Genomic DNA, 19,642 nt, shown 5'->3' on the forward strand with positions numbered 1-19,642 from the left:
GCTAATAATTGCACTGTGTCTTCTTCTTCTGTAAATTCTTTTATTATCTTTCCTCCTCCTTGGTTTCTTTTGGGTGTACATAATAGGTAGAAATAAATCATATTTGTATTTCCTACCTTGCTGTCTTCCTCTTCTTCACATCTGTCGTCTTTGTCTTTTCCCCATTGAAAACCTGTGGCACGATTTGGCCAACATTCAAGGATCGGGTCTAGTCCTTGTTAATAGTTCGTGCTGCGGTTGCTAAAACCGCTCGGCAATTAACATCTGTCCGCGGTACGAACGGGGCTGTGCACCTACCTTTCCGGAGGTAGCTGGGCAGCGTCAGGGACCCCGTGGGTCAGTCATAAACGAGGGGATTAATCCCCCCTCGATAAGGGGAACAGAGGCCGACGTTGGGTTCCGTAACATTTGGTGTCAGGAGTGGGATTCGGACCTGAAGCGCTTTGCGCGCTCAAATTACGAGTTGCCCAAAATTTTGTTTTATAAAATCCTAAATTTAAAAATCGTGCCATGGATGGTCAAGGCGACGGGATGCCGGTGGGGGAATTAGAAGAGGGGTTAGGGGTAACCCAGGACCAGAGGAAAGAAATGGAGGAGGAGAGAAATGGTGAGGTGGTTGCGGGGGTATCAAGCACAAGATGGCACCTTTGCGCACGAGGTTTCAGGCGCACAAAATGGTGCCTCGCACGAGCGCGCGGTAGCCGCGCCTGCTGCGCAAATAGGGCGAATTGATGTGCGGGACCTCATGTCGCAGATTAATGCAGCCATACTAATGGGGAATATAGGATTGGAAAATAGAATGGGGGAGAAAATGGGAAACCAAATTAGAGGTTGGAAAACAGTATGGGGGCAATGAGGGACGAAGCGAGGGGTACCAGCGAACATTTGGGAAATAAATTTGAGGGTTTAGACAAGAAATTTGAGGGTTTAGACAAGAAATTTGAGGGGTTAGACAACAGGATAAAAGGGGTGAAGAATGGGTTAACGGGGCTAGAAGACAAGATGGAAGACAAATTGCAGGAAATAGGGGAGCAATCCGCCCGGGAAATCAAACAGATGGGGAACCAGATAGAGGAGGTGAAAATCGGGTTGGAAGGTAAACTGGATGCGCAGAGGAATGATTTGGAACAGATGAGGGTGGCATCTACTAAAGAAATGGAGGAGATAAGACGAGGTGTGGGTGAGGATGTCTCGGGGGTACGCGAGGAGGTAAAGCGAGGTGAGGAGCGTATGGAGAAAGAGGTGAGAAGGGGGATGGCAAAGTTACAAGGGGGCATAGAGGAGTTGATGCAGGGGGTGGAACAGCTGACGGTGGGACAAAAGGAACTAGTGGAGCAGGTGGAAAAGAACACTGCGGTACTAGGAGGGTTGAAAGCGACACAAAAAGAAATCAAAAATGAATTAATAGCGACGAAGAGGGAATGTCGGATGGTACATGAGGGGTTGACAAAGAGGTTGGACGAGGTGACAGAAGCAGTGGAGATGAAGGACCGGGAGGTAAGGGCGCATATAGAAATCGTCAAGGTGGCATTAGAGGACGAAATTGAGGAGACGCACCGGGAAATAAAAGAGGTGAAGCAAAAGTTAGAGGATGTGGAAGAGGGGGTGAGTGAAATTAAGAAGACACAGAGGGAAACTAAGAGGGAGATAAAGGAGGAGGTGATGGAATATGTATAAGGTCGGTGCTCAAATCGTGATGGTGTGCTTGCTGACCAAATAAGGAGTTTGCAGGTGGTGAAGGAGGTGTGGAGACAAGGTGCCAAGGTGAGTGGCGATATACTCGGAAATGTATATGTTGTTAGGGGAGATTCAGTCGGCTTGGGGGTTGGTTTGGACCCGGGTGTTCGTGAGAGGCCGCTGGTGAAGTGTGCGACAGGTACAGAGTGTGTAGGAGGAGGTGTGCGAGGATGTCCGACTATGGGGTGTGTGAGGAAAAAGTGCGTGCCGAGGAGTGAGTGTGCTGTCGAGAGTGAGTTGGTCGTAGCGCGTGTGCAGGGGGGCACATGGAAGCGCGTAATGGGGAGTGTTACAGGGGATGTAACGGAAGAATGCACACCTGTGGTGAGTGTTACGGAGGGCGTAACGGGAGAGTGTGCGCAAGAGGATGTGCGAAAAAGGTGTGTGACAGAGGAGTGCATGGTTGCAGAGTGCGCTGTCAAGAGTAAGGGTGAATGCGCGACCGAGTGTGGTGGTGAAAGCAGCGAGAGTGACACGGAGCGTGAGCTGGTTGTGGCAGGTGAGCGAGAATGTACACCTGGAATGGAAGGATGCACACCTGAGATGGTCGAGCGCATGCGGGAATGCACCCTGGAGTTAGTAGTAAAGCACGTGATTGGGTGTGCAAGTGAGTGCACACCCGTGGTTGTCACCGGGGATGTGACCGAGGAGGGGGCGCGAAGAGGTGTGTTGGTGAGGTGTGCGAACGACGAGGGTGTGCTAAGGTGTGCGGTGGTCAGGTGTGTGACGAAGTCTGTCAGCGCAAGAACAAGTGCAATAACGAAGTACGTGGGGTGTACGGGCGGCGTTGGAGCACCGAGCTCGGTGAGGATGAAAGGGGTCGCGTATGCATGTGAGCCTGCAGGTGGAGCATCGACGCTAAACGGGATAGCGGTTAGATCGACTTGTAGCCGAAGCGAGCCCTCGGTTCGTGCCGGGCGTTGTGTGCCGCGGGAACCAGCGGGGATCGTAACCACTGCGGTTTGGAAAGAACCGCCGAACACGATCCACGCTGGGCCTCGCTCTGAACGGCCGCGTCCGTGCTCCACTAAGCGGAGCGGGCAGCCCGGTTCAAGGACACCGAGGAAGGGTCATCATGGCAACCCTTTGTGGTTGAGGCGTTCCGGCAGGGCGAGATCGGGCCATCGGACGGCTCCGTGCCGAGATGGTGCGTGGAATCTCGGCCCGGGTAAGCCCCCTTCCCTGCACCGAATGCCGGACAAATCCAACCGCTGGCAACAAACCACCCGCATTCATTGCTCGGCTGTGCGAAGCCGGGCTTTGGAAACGAATTGGCGCACCGAGAGGCTCAAGTGAGTAGACGTGTGAGGGTGATAGCAGTAGTGAATTTGAACAGCAAAATTTGTGATTGGCAAAAATTTGATGATTGGCAGATGATTGGTAGAGTGATTGGCAAATTTTTGATTGGCTGAACTTGGATGGGCCAAATTGGTAGTGGAAGATGCCCGATGTGGTGGGATGGCAACTCTGCCATCCCTCACAGAGGGGGCAAAGGAGCAATAGCTATGGGGTTTGGCAGTGAAAACTAGCCCGGGAGGGTAAGGATAAAATGATAGGGATCTAGAAAAGATGACCATAGGTAACGGTAAGTTTAAGTAGCGACTTTGGACAGGTAGTGGGGACATAGAGAGGGTAGTTGGATGATAATGACGTGGTATATGCTTAGTTTAAAGGGAAGACGGGGAGCACCAAGCTAGCGGGAAACCAGGTAGGTCAGATGATGCCGTGTGTGTGTTTAAAGGTGTATTCAGAAGTGTATTGTGAAAGGGTGATTGTGAGTTGTATTGAGCGTGGATGTGTATGGAGCAGTGAGTGAGGAACAATTGTGATTGCACAGGTGTGCAACTGAACAGGTGTATGGAGCAGTGTATGAGTGAGTGATGGTGATTGTGTGTTTTGTTGACCAAATGGTCCTGGGAGGAAGGAGGGTGCAGGAAGCACCAGGTGTGATTGCACAGGTGTGCAACTACAGGTGTATGGAGAATGGTAGTGGGGAATATATGGAGTATGGAATGGATGGTCGTGGAGTGAGTATGGTGGAAACTGTGGAGTGAAGTGGATGGTGCGAAGGTGTGAATGGGGGAAAAGTGGACCCCCATCACGAATACCCGGGGAGGGTAGTGTAAGTGTTAGGTAGAGGGTACAGGTAAATTGTGGTTGGATATTGGCATCTGTGGTGCGTGGTGGAAGAATGGTATTTGTATGGGTGCATTAGTGATGTGGAAATGGCTGGGCGTGTGGCCTGTTAGTGTGTGTAGTTGAATGGGCACTCCGCCACTGTTAGGATGTCGGCCAGGTGAGGCCACAGGTGGGCTCTGGGAGCCGGTAGAGTTGTGAATGGGGCCCGAGGATCCGGAGGACGGACCCGGGTAGCCCAGTGCCAGAGGGCACCGAGTGGGGAGAGCGCCAGAGGGCCTTCCCCAGGTACATAGGTTTGGGTAAGGACCAGGTAAGCTCGGAGGCAACTGCAGTGGTGGAGGTGTGCAGGTGGGTAGACCTGCTGGGATAGCCACACGACCCAGTCCTGAAATTGTGCAAGAGCACAAGGGGTTGAATCGGGGGAGTGAGACCCCAAATTGAGGAAGCACCACAGTTTGGTCAATGGGAATTTGGTTCTTAAAACCGCATAGAGTGTAAGTTGGCCAATGGTTTGGCAGGGAAAGACCCCAGGTAGTGTAAAGTGTATTAAAGTCAGTTAGAAGATAGTTAGGATTGAAATCTCCTCGCACCATCTGCATCCACTCACCTGAGATGACGTACCTCCACACCATGCCAGGTTGTTTTATTATTTTGGTGCAAATGTTTGAAATGTGAGATGCATCATGACGTGGGTGTGACATTGTGCTTTGTGTTCCATCTCTCCCTCCTTATGAGGATTGATGATGAGTTGGTGATGGCAAATTTTGGATTAGAGGGATTGTGGGGACGAATTTGGTGTAGGGAAAATATGGGGAAGACGTGACGGTCGCGACGAATTTGTAAATGTGAAGATTTTTGTACATATGGGGTAAGGGCAATGGTAGAGTAGGTAACAGGGGGGTGACGTATGGTAGGGACGAGCTTTCCCACTTCGCTCTCCGTACGCACCTCGTCTTGCATTGCCTTGTTGATGTGTACCCTTGCGACCTTACCCCTCACTCACCTGTCTTCTCCCCCGCCCCCCTTGTCTCCCACCCGAGGACTGTGCGCCACTGGGCGCCAAGGGGAGCGTGCGAGAGTCCGCCATTGTGTGCTCGAAACTCCCGCAACCAGCTGTCTGCATCGATGCACCACTTACGGACCACATGTCTGTGGCTGAGCACCACTTATGGACCCCACGGATGGGGGCATGGCCCCTCTGCTGGAACCGGCCATGATGGCCCGAGATCTTGCTGGCGGACCTGGGTAACATGGCACCTATGCCACACAGGTGAACCACATATAGTCGGCCCTGTGGGCCATAAATAAAAACGGACACGGTTGGTGCATTTCGTTTTATTCTGTCCAAATAGGCTGCCAGTAAGAAGATGAAGAAAGACAACATCAGGAAGAGCATTAGCCAGCAGAGGGAGCCAAAGAGCAAGACCACCAGGGGTTTGTTGTGTTTTTTTAAAAATTGAACTGTGGTGACTGTGCACCGATTGGTGCATTTTTGGTGCTTTCTGGTGCGTCAATGCAGCACAGGCTGTCCCTGTCCACCCCCCCTCTCCCCCCAAAAGAACAATCGCAGGTCCTGGGTTGCGTTTTGTAAATACATGTAGCGTAACTGTAAATAATGCTCCCCCATCGTTCATGTTGTAGTTTGAAGACAATTCCGCAATTCGGTTAGCTGTGGGCGTAAGTCTGTTAGGCAGGGTGCAATGCAGCAGCGGGACATATTTATTTGTGTTTTAAAACTGTCACACTCAGGGTCAGGTTAAATGCAGAGGGAACTACACCTACGTGCCACACTAAAGGTAAAAGTAATAGGCCCGGGACGTGCCTAAGAGGAGGAGGGTGCAGTTTTATGGATATGAGAATTGTGTTTAATTGTTGTAAAATATCACCCTCCTTCCTCCATTTGTTGTGTATAAAGGTCAAAGGTCGTTCCCGTAGTTATTCCATATACAATCACGTAGCCAATCATATATCCTTCTATACAGTTATCTCCTTATTCTATGTAGGTTAAGGCTCTGTTCCCACTAGTTAACACTGCATTGCACCGAATTCAAATGAAGTAGATTCCCTTCCAATTCCCCTTTTGTCAGCTATTGCCAACTGCATTCGCCGCTGCTGCTTTGGGGTTGCGGTTTTCGCCGCAAGACTCCATTAGCCACGAGGTAAACTCGGAGAAGAAGGGCGTGGTCGCCCATCGTCATCAGGGGTAGAGAAAAAGAGCCCGTGCCAGCCAACCGGCACTGCAGTGAGCGGCCCGGTAGGCGTGTCCTGGAGGCTGGCGGTTGATCGCCCCAGGCGACATAAAAGCGCACGTGAAGCCTTTTCGCGGCAGATGAGTCGGAGAGAGAGCATCCAGGCGGTCAAGTGCTGCGGCGAAGAGAGAGAGAGAGAGAGAGACGCAGAAGATGAGGCCAGAGGCAGTACCACGAGCAGTATCACGCAGCTTTGACTCCACCAGGCAGCTTTGACTCCACCAAGCATCTTTGACTCCACCAAGCAGCGTTGGCTCCACCAGGCAGCTTTGACTCAACCGGCGGAGCTCGTACCGCGGCAGCTCGCACGACCGCAGCTTGGGCGTTGACGGCGGTGCCGACCGTGGCCGTGGAGGAACGGAGCTGCCGCTCCCGGCCCGACCATGACCCAGTTCCCGTGGACCTTCCTCTCCCTCCAGCTATCCACCTCCAGCATTCGTTCCTGCCATCATCCCCCGTGTAAGTGTGCTCGTAGTCTGTCTTTGTCTTGTCCTTGGGGTTAAGTAAGACTGTAGTATATAAGATAATAATTGCACTGTGTCTTCTTCTTCTGTAAATTATTTTATTATCTTTCCTCCTCCTTGGTTTCTTTTGGGTGTACATAATAGGTAGAAATAAATCATATTTGTATTTCCTACCCTGCTGTCTTCCTCTTCTTCACATCTGTCGTCTTTGTCTTTTCCCCATTGAAAACCTGTGGCACGATTTGGCCAACGTTCAAGGATCGGGTCTAGTCCTTGTTAATAGTTCGTGCCGCGGTTGCTAAAACCGCTCGGCAATTAACATCTGCCCACGGTACGAACGGGGCTGTGCACCTACCTTTCCGGTGGTAGCTGGGCAGCGTCAGGGACCCCGTCGGTCAGTCATAAACGAGGGGATTAATCCCCCCTCGATAAGGGGAACAGAGGCCAACGTTGGGTTCCGTAACGATATGTTCCAGATGGGTTGCCCGAACAATAAATGCTATTTAACCTTGTATCTTATGTGGGTGGAGATAACACCTATGTCTGAGGTGTAACACCTTTACAATAAACTAGTATAAAGACCTTCAAAAATGACGGGTTGGAACAGTTTTTGATGGTACAGCCTCGTGAGCATGCCAACGTCTGAAGCTTGGGCCTAGTTTCAACCTTGGGCCTCGGTGTGCTTAAAACTTCTTTATTTGTTGGCGTTCCTACAGATGTAAATTAACACTCAGTTTACTCTGCGTGTGGGTCTTTTGGGTCTCTGGGTATTTTGCGTCCTCAGGACGTTTGGGTCCTCATGGTCTTTTGTGTCCTCTGTGTCATTTGGGTCCTTCGGGTCTTTTGGGTTTTTTGATTTTTCAGGGTCTTTAAGGGTCTTTGGGATATTTTGGATCTTCGGGGTTTTTTCAGTCTTCAGGATATTTTGGGTCTTCTGGGTCTTTTCAATCTTTTCGGTCTTCAGGTGTTTTTTTTGGTCTTCGGGTCTTTAAGGGTCTTTGGGATATTTTGGGTCTTTGGGGGGTTTAAGGGTCTTCTGGGTCTTTTGGTTCTTCGGTGTCTTTTCAGTCTTTACGGTCTTTTGGGTCTTCATAGTATTTAAGGGTCTTTTGGGTCTTTGGGGAATTTTGGGTCAGCAGGGTATTTTTGGTTTTTGTGGTCTGATGGGTCTTTATGGTTCTTGGGGTTTTTTTTCAGTCTTTTGGGTATTCAGGGTATTTAAGGGTATTTGAGGTCTTTCAAGGTCTTTGGGGAATTTTGGGTCTTCGGGGTCTTTTGGGTTTTGTGGGTCTTTGGGGTATTTTGGGTCTTCAGTGTCTTTAACGGTCTTCAGGGTCTTTTGCGTCTTTAGAGTCCTTGGGCTCTTCTGGTTTTTTGGGGTATTTTGGGTCCTCGGGATCGTATGGGTCTTTTGGATCCTTGGGGTCTTTTGGGTCTTTTGGACCATCGATGTCTTTTCAGTATTCGGGGTATTTTGGGTCTTCAGGGTATTTAAGGGTGTTTGGGGTCTTTCAGGATCTTTGGGGAATTTTGGGTCTTCAGGGTCTTTTGGGTTTTGTGGTCTTTTGGGTCTTTGGGGTATTTTGGGTCTTCAGTGTCTTTAACGGTCTTCAGGTTATTTTGGGTCTTTGGGATATTTTGGGTCCTTGGGGTCTTTTGCGTCTTCAGAGTCCTTGGGCTCTTCTGGGTCTTTTGGGTCCTCGGGGTCTTTTGGATCCTTGGGGTCTTTTGGATCCTTGGGGTCTTTTGGGTCTTTATGGCCTTGGGGTCTTCTGGGTCCTTGGGGTCCTTTGGTCTTTGTCTTTTCGGTCTTTGAACCGGTGGACAGTCATGTTAAAATTTTGCCCATTAACACCCCACTGAAATCCCTCCTAAAGCGCTACTCCAATCCTTTAAAACCTACCCTTATGAAGGGGGACAGACATCACACAAATACACTACACATTGTGTTTTACATGGTAGATAGCCCCTGGACTACATGTGTGTATTGAAGGTTATAAAAGTTCAAAGTTGCACAAGGACTTTATAAATACCCTGTATAGCTCATGACACGAGGTTATCCATGTGTGTCTCGTGATATTTGTTCAGAATTCCAGTTACCGGTAATTCAACTCATGACATGAGACGTGTACAGTAGGTTCTCTTACTGTCAGCCCACAGAAACAGGAAAGGAAACGGTAACGAGAACTAATCACGTGTGAACACGCAAAATGGGCGGAGTCAGGATCTGTAGGATACGCAATCTGACTTCTGAGCGAATCAGACAAGGGGAGGCGCATCGAATTGGAAGGGGCGTGGCCTGCTTTTGATGGTGCTCCATCGATCGTATCGTCATGTCGATGGTTACTTTTTATTATCCCGACGCGTTGTTGAGGCTCATTCACTTTTATGAATTTTTCGATTAGGGAACGGAACGTTGAGGGAGGGAAAGAAGGTCTCTTGGGCGCCACGGACGGATCGGAGCGGCGTTGGGAACCGTGGCGGCACTTCTGGATAATCCCGTTTTGAAGGTTCATTCAAGGCGGAATGATTGTCGGACGGTTCCTGGATATCGGCCTCAAGGTTTTAGTCTTTCTCTTCGCTCTTCATTTATTATGCGCCGCTCTTTTTTACTTGGACGTTTCCAGGCAGTTCCAGGGCCTCATTCACTTTTACAGAACAAACAACAACAACAACGAGTCGCAGCAACTACTATCAAGGACTACTCCCAACTTGTTGCCTGCGGACGAAGGCTCTCCTCAGATCTTGATAAACAAGACAGAGCCGTGTCCGGACGAACCTCCGAGTCTTGGTGGGTTATTTGCTCGACAATTGTCGTATGCCATTTATGTTTCACTGGTTCAATAGCGATTTGACAATTTGTTCGTTGTTTTCCAGGAAACACTGGTTCATTGGGCGTTCCCCCTTTTCTCTCATTTTAGTTTTACATGGTGTATGGTGGAGCCTGGGAAGGCAAGGGCAAACCACCCAATGTAACCCTTGCTAAGAGACTGTTTCGGCAGCACCGACGCTCTGTAACTGAGGATGGTACATGAGAATCCCAATGGTGGAGTAATTATTGCCCGGAAAGCACTGAGTTTGTGAAATGAGTTCCAGGATGTGGTGGCTCAGCATTGCTTGTTTTCTGGTCACCTGGGAGGTCTCTTGGGTGGTCACTTTTGAGGTCTCTTGGTCTTTGGGAGGTCACTTAGGAGTTGAAAAGTCTCTTCATTTTACTTTATCTTTAACTTCAAGGAAATCTAGACATTGAAAAAGACCAAGAGATGCCTTTGCCACGTTTTCATCATCCAACGGAAACACCCCATTACACGAGAACACGAGAACATATATTGAATGTTGTGCGGACAGTGGATGAAATTTGTTTTTATTTTATGTTAATTTGATAGTAGATCAGAAGATTTTAAATATATACACTACCAGTCAAAGGTTTAAGTACTTTACTGGTGTACTTAACACTGAAAAGTGTACTTAAACCTTTGACTGTGTGTGTGTGTGTGTGTGTGTGTGTGTATATATATACATACATACTAGCAGAAGTACCCGGCATTGCCGGGCGGGGGAGGGGAGGGGGAGGGGGAGGGGAACGGGGGGAGAGCGAGCCCCTTGGTAAAGCGAGCGATTTTTTTTTTGTCATAGCGTTCATATCGTTCATAGCGTCATAGCGTCATAGCGTTCATAGCGTCATAGCGATTTTTTTTTGTCATAGCGTTCATATCGTTCATAGCGTTTCATAGCGTCATAGCGTTCATAGCGTCATCGCGTTATAGCGATTTTTTTTTTCATAGCGTCATAGCGTCATCGCGTTATAGCGATTTTTTTTTTCATAGCGTCATAGCGTCATAGCGTCATCACGTGATCGCTCTGAGCGAATCAGTGCCCACCTGCTCTGATTCCGTGCCCTGAAATGCGCTGAGGTAAATATGAATAAAAAATATGGATCGTCAAATATTTTGAGTTCGGCCATGTTCGTCCCAGGCTCAATGGCCATGTCTATGCCAAATATCAAGCACGTAAGCCTCTCCGTTTAGGAGTCTATCGGTAACATTACACACACACACACACACACACACACACACACACACACACACACACACACACACACACACACACACACACACACACACACACAAACTGTGTTTTATATATATACATACACACACATGTTTGAGTTTGTGCCACTCCCTTGTAACTGTGAGAGTGTGCTGTGGGTTCATTCAGCTGACTGGAGCTCATGATCATCGGCTTCCGAGGCAGCTGCGTTGTGATTCAGACCTAGTTTTATTTTTACCTGGAAATAACTATACTAACTTGCCCCCTTCCACCTCCAGATCGCATTCCCACAACAATATAATATGATCTATATTAACGATGATTGAGGATGTCTGCTCTTTCCTCTTGGTTTCAAATAGGTACAGTGGAGCTTCGTACAAATTATAGGTTTGCTGTTCCTCTTTGGGAAAAAAACAAACATATCCAGGTCTCCTTTCCCCTCCCTCCCCCCAACTCCACCTTCAGTAAATATGGATGATATACAGTTATGGTTTTGCTGCCAGTCATTTATGGACTTTTTTGCAACTTGTTGACCTCTCTGTGAAACACAACTCATGCCTTGTCTCCACTATTCATCAAAGTTCAATTTCAATATGTCTTCTGTGCTGTAATAATAACCTTAAGTGAGCGTTGCTTGTTTTTATCAGAAACACATGTTCCTGACTTTTTGTTAACTGTGAACAAAAGGAATCTGCTGCAGCCTTTGGAGCTGCCAGTAAAAAGGGAAAGGGAAAGGTGTAGGGTTGGAAAGCGATCAATGGCAAAGTGGATGTTTGGCAACTCTGAATAAGATGACGAAGAGTAATTTGCGGCTTTGTATGCTTTGCAGCTGGTCCACTAAATGTAAATTTTGTCAAGAATGTGAAATTGGAGGATGTGCAAGCGGAGAATCCAAATGTACAACTTGGTGGACACTACAGTCCACCATGTGTGCCAAAGGACCACGTGGCCTTGATTATTCCATTTCGTCACCGGGAGGAACACCTAAGGATGCTTCTTTATTACTTGCACCCTTTCTTGCAGAAACAGCAAATTGACTACACAATATACATTGTGAACCAGGTAACCATGCGATTTGCCGCTGTCTGAATTTAATTGAATAACTGTCGGCATTGTCTGCCAGGTGTCTCATGCACTTGTCTAGCAAACTATTGTGTGAATAAAAAAGTCAACGCCTTCTTTGAAGTGCATGGGATCTGGTATCAATGCAACTTGGTGAAACCTGACGTTCTTTTTATACCTCCGGTGTTTTTCTGATTGTTTTGTTTTTGGGGAATATAATGCTTGGTGTTTTGTGACGATGGTGAAAATCTAAAAAAAAAAAATTCCTGAAACTTGGGATTTTATTACCTCTACCACTGAAGGTGGATGGAGGTTATGTTTTTACCCCTGTATGTTTTTTGTCTGCTTGTTTGTTTGTCTGCTTGTTTGTGAACAGGGTATCTCAAAAAGTTGTGGACAGATTCGGACGAAATTTGGTGGACAGGTTGGGTGTGTGACAAGGATTAATCGATTCAATTTTGTTGGAGATGCAGATTCAATCATTTTGTTTTAATTTTTTTTAGAAAGTGATTCTTCACCATTGATTGATAGGGGCAAAAATGATATGTAGCATGATATTTCAAAAATTTGTCTGATTTGTGACAAAGCCTGGTGGATGAGTTTGGTAGGTGACAAGAACAAGCCGATTCAATTTTGGTTCAGGTCGGGATCCAGATCCGACCTATCGGTGGGATACAAAACGTAAACTGTTCAGCTTGGCGGATGTATACTTTCTACTGCGTCGGTCTAGTTGTTTTATATGTTTATATATATTTAAGATGTTACAAATTTGATGTAATGGACGAAAAACAATTTCCAGCACCACACTGATTTTCTTCTCTTCCCCCCCCCAAGGTTTATGTTACCATAGCTGTTTCTGTTTATAGAATACAATATATAATTATTTTCTAGGGCTGGCAGGATAGCTAAGAGGTATGCACAATGTTTGAGTTGTCTAGTCCGAGTTCAAATCTCGACTTGGCTATATCCTGTTACTCTGGTGTTTCACAGACAGGGTGATGCATCAGTGTGTGCTCCATCCATTGGAGGCATGTTAAGCCTGTCTACCAGCACAGGTCGGTGGATGTTAAACATCCCATGGTGTCTTGTGCAAAGAGTAGACAAGTTCTCGCCATACCAAATTATTGCTACCTTCAGTGGAATGCCAAGCTTGGCCCACCGCTTCATGAAAGACTCGAGTCGAAAACCTTCCCAGACAATCCCACAATAAAGTGGAAATAATTTGTGCTTTTAAAGAAACAGTTGTAGATATTTTCTTTAACATGACAAAGTCCTAGCAGGGCTTCATAAATCCAACTTCCTAATGCAATAATTTGACACTGGTATGTTATGTTGGTATAAATAGTCTTAGCAAAAATATTGTGAAACTAAAGAATTATGGAGCATTATTAAATCACAACCTTTTTTTTATTCTCTAATAGGGTGTCATGACAGCCTGGTGTTAGCTAAGCGGTTAGGGTGACTGCTTGGGATCCTAGGATCCTGGGTTCGATTTTTCTTTGCGGAGATTAAAGCAATCAGAATACGGTGTACCTATTCTAAACCGGGGCACACACCGGCACATTCATCCCAGCAAGCTGGTACTCAATTTGCCAACCTCGGAAGGATGACAGGCTGATTCAACCCCCATGGTGTTAATTCAATGATCGGCCGGGATTCAAACTCAGGACCCGAGGATCCCAAACCAGCACCCTAACCACTAAGCCAATACCAGGCTACTGATTTCTTAACATTGACACACCAATTTTAACATTTTTTTTTCGATTTTAATTCTTTAGATCTTCAATAGTACATGGTCTCGTATTTAAACAACTGATTTTGGGTCTCCCCAAAGAAAAAAAAAAATTCAAGTGGCGGTAATCTGGGACTACGTGGGGGCCATTCTATCAGTCCATGACATTCTATCCACTTTTAAAAGAATAGTCTCAAAAAAATCCAAAAATATCTCCTTTGATTCCGTCTTTTTGAATCAAACACCCTGTATTGTGTCATTGAAACACCATGTATTATTATCATTCTTCCTTCAAAGCAAGTGCAAGTTCAATAGTGGATTGTGGTCTCTTGACTTTGGGACTGGACACTGCGATTTTCACTGTTGTAAGTGGTATAGCAATACAGGTTCTGGGACACTTTGCTCAATTTTATTTAATAGGGAATCTCAAAGCCATTTAAATTTTTCACTGAAACAAGTTTCAATTTTATGGCTAAGCTCCATATTTTTCACCAATAAAGTGATAACTAGTTATCGTCTTAATAGGAGTGAAACGATTTAATCACTTAACTATACTAGATGGTGTTCATAGAATACTTAGCCTATGCAGTCAACCTGTTGCGAGCCCATTACAATCCCTTCTGTTTTTGAACATTTTTATTCTTTGAACCAATGTGGCTGCCAGACCACGTGAGCGATGACATCATAAATTTATATTCTCTAATACAATTGTTGCATAGATCACGCTCAATACATTTCAAACTGATCAGACTAAGCGTTGTCCCTGTCAAATTATGACATCATAAATATGGCACCAATGGCGTCGTAGTTAACAACACCTATTCCCCATATGCAGTTCTTTACAATGAGCCATGTTTCAATTTTTTCTGTGCAGCGGTTTTGGAGATAGAGGTGCAACAATTTTCCTTTTTTTCCAAGATGGCGCCTATACCACATGACCTATGACGTCATGATTATCATTAAACTATTATAAAGGAGGAGGCGCTCCTATGGTGAAAGGTTCGTGCCCATCAGACCAACAGTTGCTGAGAAAAAAATTTCACAATGATCGGATAAGTGTTGTACTTGACGAATTATGATGTCATAAGAAGGCACTGATGACATCATCATTAACATATCTTATTCCCCAAGGGCAGTACTTGACAATGAGCCATGTTTCAATTTTTTCCATGGAGCGGTTTCGGAGATATAGGTTTAACTTTTTTCGATTTTTCCAAGATGGCGTCTGTACCACGTGACCTATGACGTTATAATTATCATTTAAAAATTCTACAGGAGCCGCACACATTCTGAAAATTTTGTGTCCATCGGACTAACAGTTGCAGAGGAATTTTTGTTTTATTCATACTGATCAGATCAAGCGTTGTACTTGTCGAATTATGACGTCATAATTAAGGCACCGATGACATCACCATCAACATATCTTATTCCCCATGGTGAGTACTTGACAGTGAGCAATGTTTCAATTTTTTCCATTGAGCGGTTTGGGAGATATAGAGGTGTAACGTTTTTCCAAGATGGTGTCTGTACCACGTGACCTATGACGTTATAATTATCATTTAAAAATTCTACAGGAGCCGCACACATTCTGAAAATTTTGTGTCCATCGGACTAACAGTTGCAGAGGAATTTTTGTTTTATTCATACTGATCAGATCAAGCGTTGTACTTGTCGAATTATGACGTCATAATTAAGGCACCGATGACATCACCATCAACATATCTTATTCCCCATGGTGAGTACTTGACAGTGAGCAATGTTTCAATTTTTTCCATTGAGCGGTTTGGGAGATATAGAGGTGTAACGTTTTTCCAAGATGGTGTCTGTACCACGTGACCTATGATGTCATAATTATGAATAAAAAAATTATGCAGGCGGAGGCGCTTCTATGGTAAAATTTCATGTCAATTGGACCAACGGTTGCCGAGAAAATGAAATTTAAAAATGCAGACATGTACAGCACACACACGGCACACGTACACAACTGAATGTTTAACCCTGCTTTTCGCTTCGCGGGCGCAGGGTAATAACCGTCCACTAATCACTTAATTATATGGTCTTAAAATAATCACAACACCAACAATTAAATTTAATGTTTTAAATGCACACCCTGCCTAAAGCATTGTCCACAACAACCCACAACCCCAATTTTAATTTTTTATTTATTTATCTTACTATAGTTCACCAAATGTCCGTCTGTCTGTCTGTTCGAAGGTACCGTAAAAACTGCTGAACCGATCGCAAATATATTTTCGGTGGGTAATCCTGGGATCCCCAGGAGTAAATTAGGCTATTTAGTTTTCCCAATTTCAGCTTTAGTCTCCAGAATTCTCAGGTTTGGACTCCCGCATAACATTCGCGTTCGCATAACGTTCATTGTGACGTCTTCTTACGTCGAGCAACGGTACCCGCCCTATGGGCGGCCCAAATTGGGAGGCCCAAATGAAAAGGCTAAATATCGGAAATTGAAGGGTTTTTTTCTTTTATGCTTCAGTTAATGTGTGGTAAAACGAAACTATTCACCAAGAACTCCAAAGCTGTGAGCTTTTATTCACTTGAATGCAACTGATCTACAACGAGAACACAAAAGCTATTTAGCAAGCATCTGCCACGGACCCACGATCGATGTTTCTCTACGTGAACGTACCCGTTTGTTTGCGAACAGGTACGTTTTTCATGGAAGTCCTTCACGAACTTGGTGTCCATGTCTGACGTGCGACTGAAGGTGCTCCAGGAATGTGGAATTTTTTGGTTTCATGCTTTAGCATTCACCGTATCTGCATTGCCTGTTTGCTTCTGGCTTCCCACCCGTGCGTAGCAGTGCTTTGGGAGCATGCTAGCACGGGTATTTCGGGTAGCACGGGTATTTCTCTGGTTTATTTAATTGAAGATTACAGATAAGCAGAGGTTTGTATAATCTCAGAAAACAAAAGATAATCTTGGAATGTAAACCTCACCATTATACAGAATAGCTCTCACAAACAATCATTTATTTCTAAACTCCATAACCAAAAATGACGATACTATTCTTTATTGTTTACGTTGTCTTTTTATCCCCTCCTAAACAAATATTTTAAAAAGTTTTCCACACAGACCAACACTGCTTTAGCATGCTCCCAAAGCACTGTCTGTTTGTGCTGCTACTCAAAGATTTATTGAACATGTTCATGTGGCAGTATGGATTTTCCGATGACTCTCTGTTGTTACACCTGCCTAACCAGCATATTAAAGTGAGGTGCACTTCTCCTAACATAATTTTTTCACTTGTCAGGCAGACCATTAAAACCAACACTTCTCTGGTCTACAGAGAATTCCACTGTTGCACAATGTGACCTGTAATGTAGGAAGCTGAGGCACCAACCTATTGCCTTAACGTGTGAATGCTTGCCTGCGGATTTTTTATTTTCAATTACCCTTTACTTATAGTCACGTATAAAAAATAAAATGTATGGGTTTTCCTTTTTGCGAGGTGACTGTTCAGCAGTTGCAAAACTAGTGTTAGTGTTTTTAATAAATCAGGAAACATTCATTTTATTTTTGGGGTTCCTGTGCATAAAAGAAACATAAACCCTCTTCTCTGTTCAAATCATGTAATTTACAAGTCCAGGGAACTGTCTTGTCCATCTTCTGATGTAATCTTTATCAAAGATTCATAAATTAGATCAATGATTTTTAATTTAGGTTATCTCAGGTTAACCTCTTCTTTATATTCTAATTTTATTTGTGGTAGTGTCCTAAATACAGACAGTTCTGGCTGTGCCCCCTCCCACTTAAATTTTTTTTTTGGTTGTCCACCCCACTGCCATGTAAAAATTATTGTGCACCCCCTTTATTATAAAAAATATTTTTATTATACAAACACCCCCCCCCCCCCAACTCCCATTACAATATTTTGGGATTGAAACCCCCTCCCTTTTATATAAACCTGTTTCCATCCTCCAAATCCTGGTGGCATCTGGTCAAATCTGTTTCTGGTGTTTGTTGCCCTTCCATCCGCTCCCTTATCTCAAACGGCTACACAGCTGACTCCGCACGTGAAAAGGCTGAATGCCTAAACGCTGTGTTTGCCTCAAAATCTTGTGTCCCAAACCCATCGCTCTCTGTACCCACCTCATGCAGCCGCACCCAGCTGAGTCACCCCCGTTAATGCACCCCAAACTCACCTCCTTCAACTTCTGTTTTCTTTCCTCCAAGTCCTTCTAGTGTCCATCTTGTTTATCCAATGTACCCTGCCCCAGCCTCTCTTCCACAGATCTCCCGATGTCCCTGTTCTCTATTGTTGTTGTGCTCCCTTCTCTTTCCCCCTCTTGTCTCCCACCCCCTTTATTTTATGTTCTTTGTGTTAGCTCTTATACGACCCTCGACTTAATATCCCCCCCCCCCCCCCCTCCTAAAAAAATAACACCACCAAAAGTCTAATAGACAAGTAAAAATTTGAGAATTTTCGAATAGTGTAGGCATTTTGTGTTAAAAGTGATTAAACAAGTTTTTTAGGATAATTCGAGGGTGCTGAATTCAAAAATGCTGTTTAACCGGTTCAATTTTGGAGTCTTAACCTTCAAATTGTAAAAAACAAAATGCCCGCCATTTTCAGCATATTTTTTGCCATAACTTGCATTTTAAGCAACATAGAAGGCTCAAAATAGTGGCAATACCCATGTTTGTGATACTGAGGATTCCAAATTTACTGTTACCTAAGTTGTAACTAGTTTGGTTTCGCCGCCATGTTGAATTCCAAGATGGCCGCCATATTTTTGGTAATTTCTGGGGTGTATTTTTTTATGTACATCACTTTCACTGGTCAAATGCACTTTTAATTTCTTTAGAACAAAAAAAATGATATTAAATCATTTCTAAAGTGCATTTAAAAAAGGGGTAAAGTTCCAAAATGGCTGCCTTTTAGTAATTATACTTTATAAATACCATATAGCTCAATATTGGCATTCTCAAATGTTTACCTGTCTATCTTAGTCTGTTATGTTTCTGCATTCTAGTTGTCTGTTGTATGCACATGCACATCCTCCTGTGCATGTTAGCCCAGCTTTTCTGCAGCTGCAACGGCCATTTATACATCCTTTGGTACATCCGCATGTTACTATCTCGCGACACGCCTTACGAATTGGAGATAGCGTCATCAACTTCGGCACCAAGTTCCCATCGATGTATGTCCATCCCATGTCTGTTACTTGGGGGAGTACTGGAGTAGCGATGGTTGCGCGCTTCCAAATAAAAGCCTGGTAATGTGCGCGCCTTATGTGTAGTCTCACTGCATCTGATGTTGGTGGCAGAGTCTCCTGTGGACAACCCTTAGAGAAGAGTATTACACGTGCCTTGTTGCATCTGTCCACATCATCGGGTACCTTGTAAAGACGGCATATGAACTTTTCTGCATGGTTGATTACTTCTTCAGTGATATCTTCTGTGCCTAGATCTGTCAACAATTGGCTGTGTGTTTGAAACACCTTCCAGGCTGTCTTTTTGCCGTGGCCAGCAAGCTGTGACACACTGTCACAACCAGTAATTGCATGGAATGGCAGCAACGCTTCCACTTGGCAAGGTGGCAGTTTCTGGTGGAGTTTGTGGATGGGAATGTATTTTGGCTTCTTAAGAGTTCCTGCCTTCATCCACAGCTGAGTGCATGGCATCTTATCAAAATGAGCAGCTAACAAGACCAGCACATCAGTGTCACACACGAAAACCACCACTGTTTCAGCATTTGTGTCGACGCAATGAAGAACAAGTCGTGTGTCCGCCTCCTCATGGTTGGCCTGTCGGGATGATGTGTCCATCTCTGGATCTGAAGATTTCACGTCTGTGATCTGTGCAAATCCTCCAGCCACTACAAGTGTTGTGGGTGCAATAGACACCGCATTTGTCATGAGCTGCTGAGAAAGAAACTCTGCTAGATTTGCCTTATTCTCTCCAAGTGAGAGAAAGTTGGTCCATTTGTCTGGTAGAGGAACGTTTTGGTTTTCTATTACCCGACGTATTGGTCGAGAGGCCCGGGTACGTTTCATTCTGGTTCCAGTCTTGATGGAATGCTGCTGGTATCGGTCGAAAGTTACATCAACTCTCTCAAATTTTTTCCCCATGGCAAACACTGAATTCACAAACGCATCTGCATATTCACCAAATGTGGTTATTCCGCTGGGCTTTCCAAGAGCCATCACCAGTGCTGACCATCAATTACTAAGCAAGTACTTCCAGTT

The 19,642-nt window shown here is 45.2% G+C and overlaps 1 protein-coding gene across 1 annotated transcript in view; it reads left to right on the forward strand.

Annotated features, from left to right (window-relative positions):
* Positions 1 to 8,850: 8,850 nt before the first annotated feature.
* Positions 8,851 to 19,642, forward strand: part of LOC137425775 (beta-1,4-galactosyltransferase 2) — an 81,911-nt gene continuing 71,119 nt past the window's right edge. Inside the window, exons 1-2 of the mRNA XM_068114499.2 lie at positions 8,851 to 9,380; positions 11,469 to 11,701. Of these exons, the coding sequence (XP_067970600.2) occupies positions 9,116 to 9,380; positions 11,469 to 11,701 (498 nt within the window). The 5' untranslated portion in view covers positions 8,851 to 9,115. The remainder of the gene's footprint in view (positions 9,381 to 11,468; positions 11,702 to 19,642) is intronic.

This window comes from Myxine glutinosa, chromosome 1 (genome assembly GCF_964187855.1).
Source record: "Myxine glutinosa chromosome 1, kmMyxGlut1.1, whole genome shotgun sequence".
Classification (NCBI taxonomy): Eukaryota; Metazoa; Chordata; class Myxini; order Myxiniformes; family Myxinidae; genus Myxine; species Myxine glutinosa.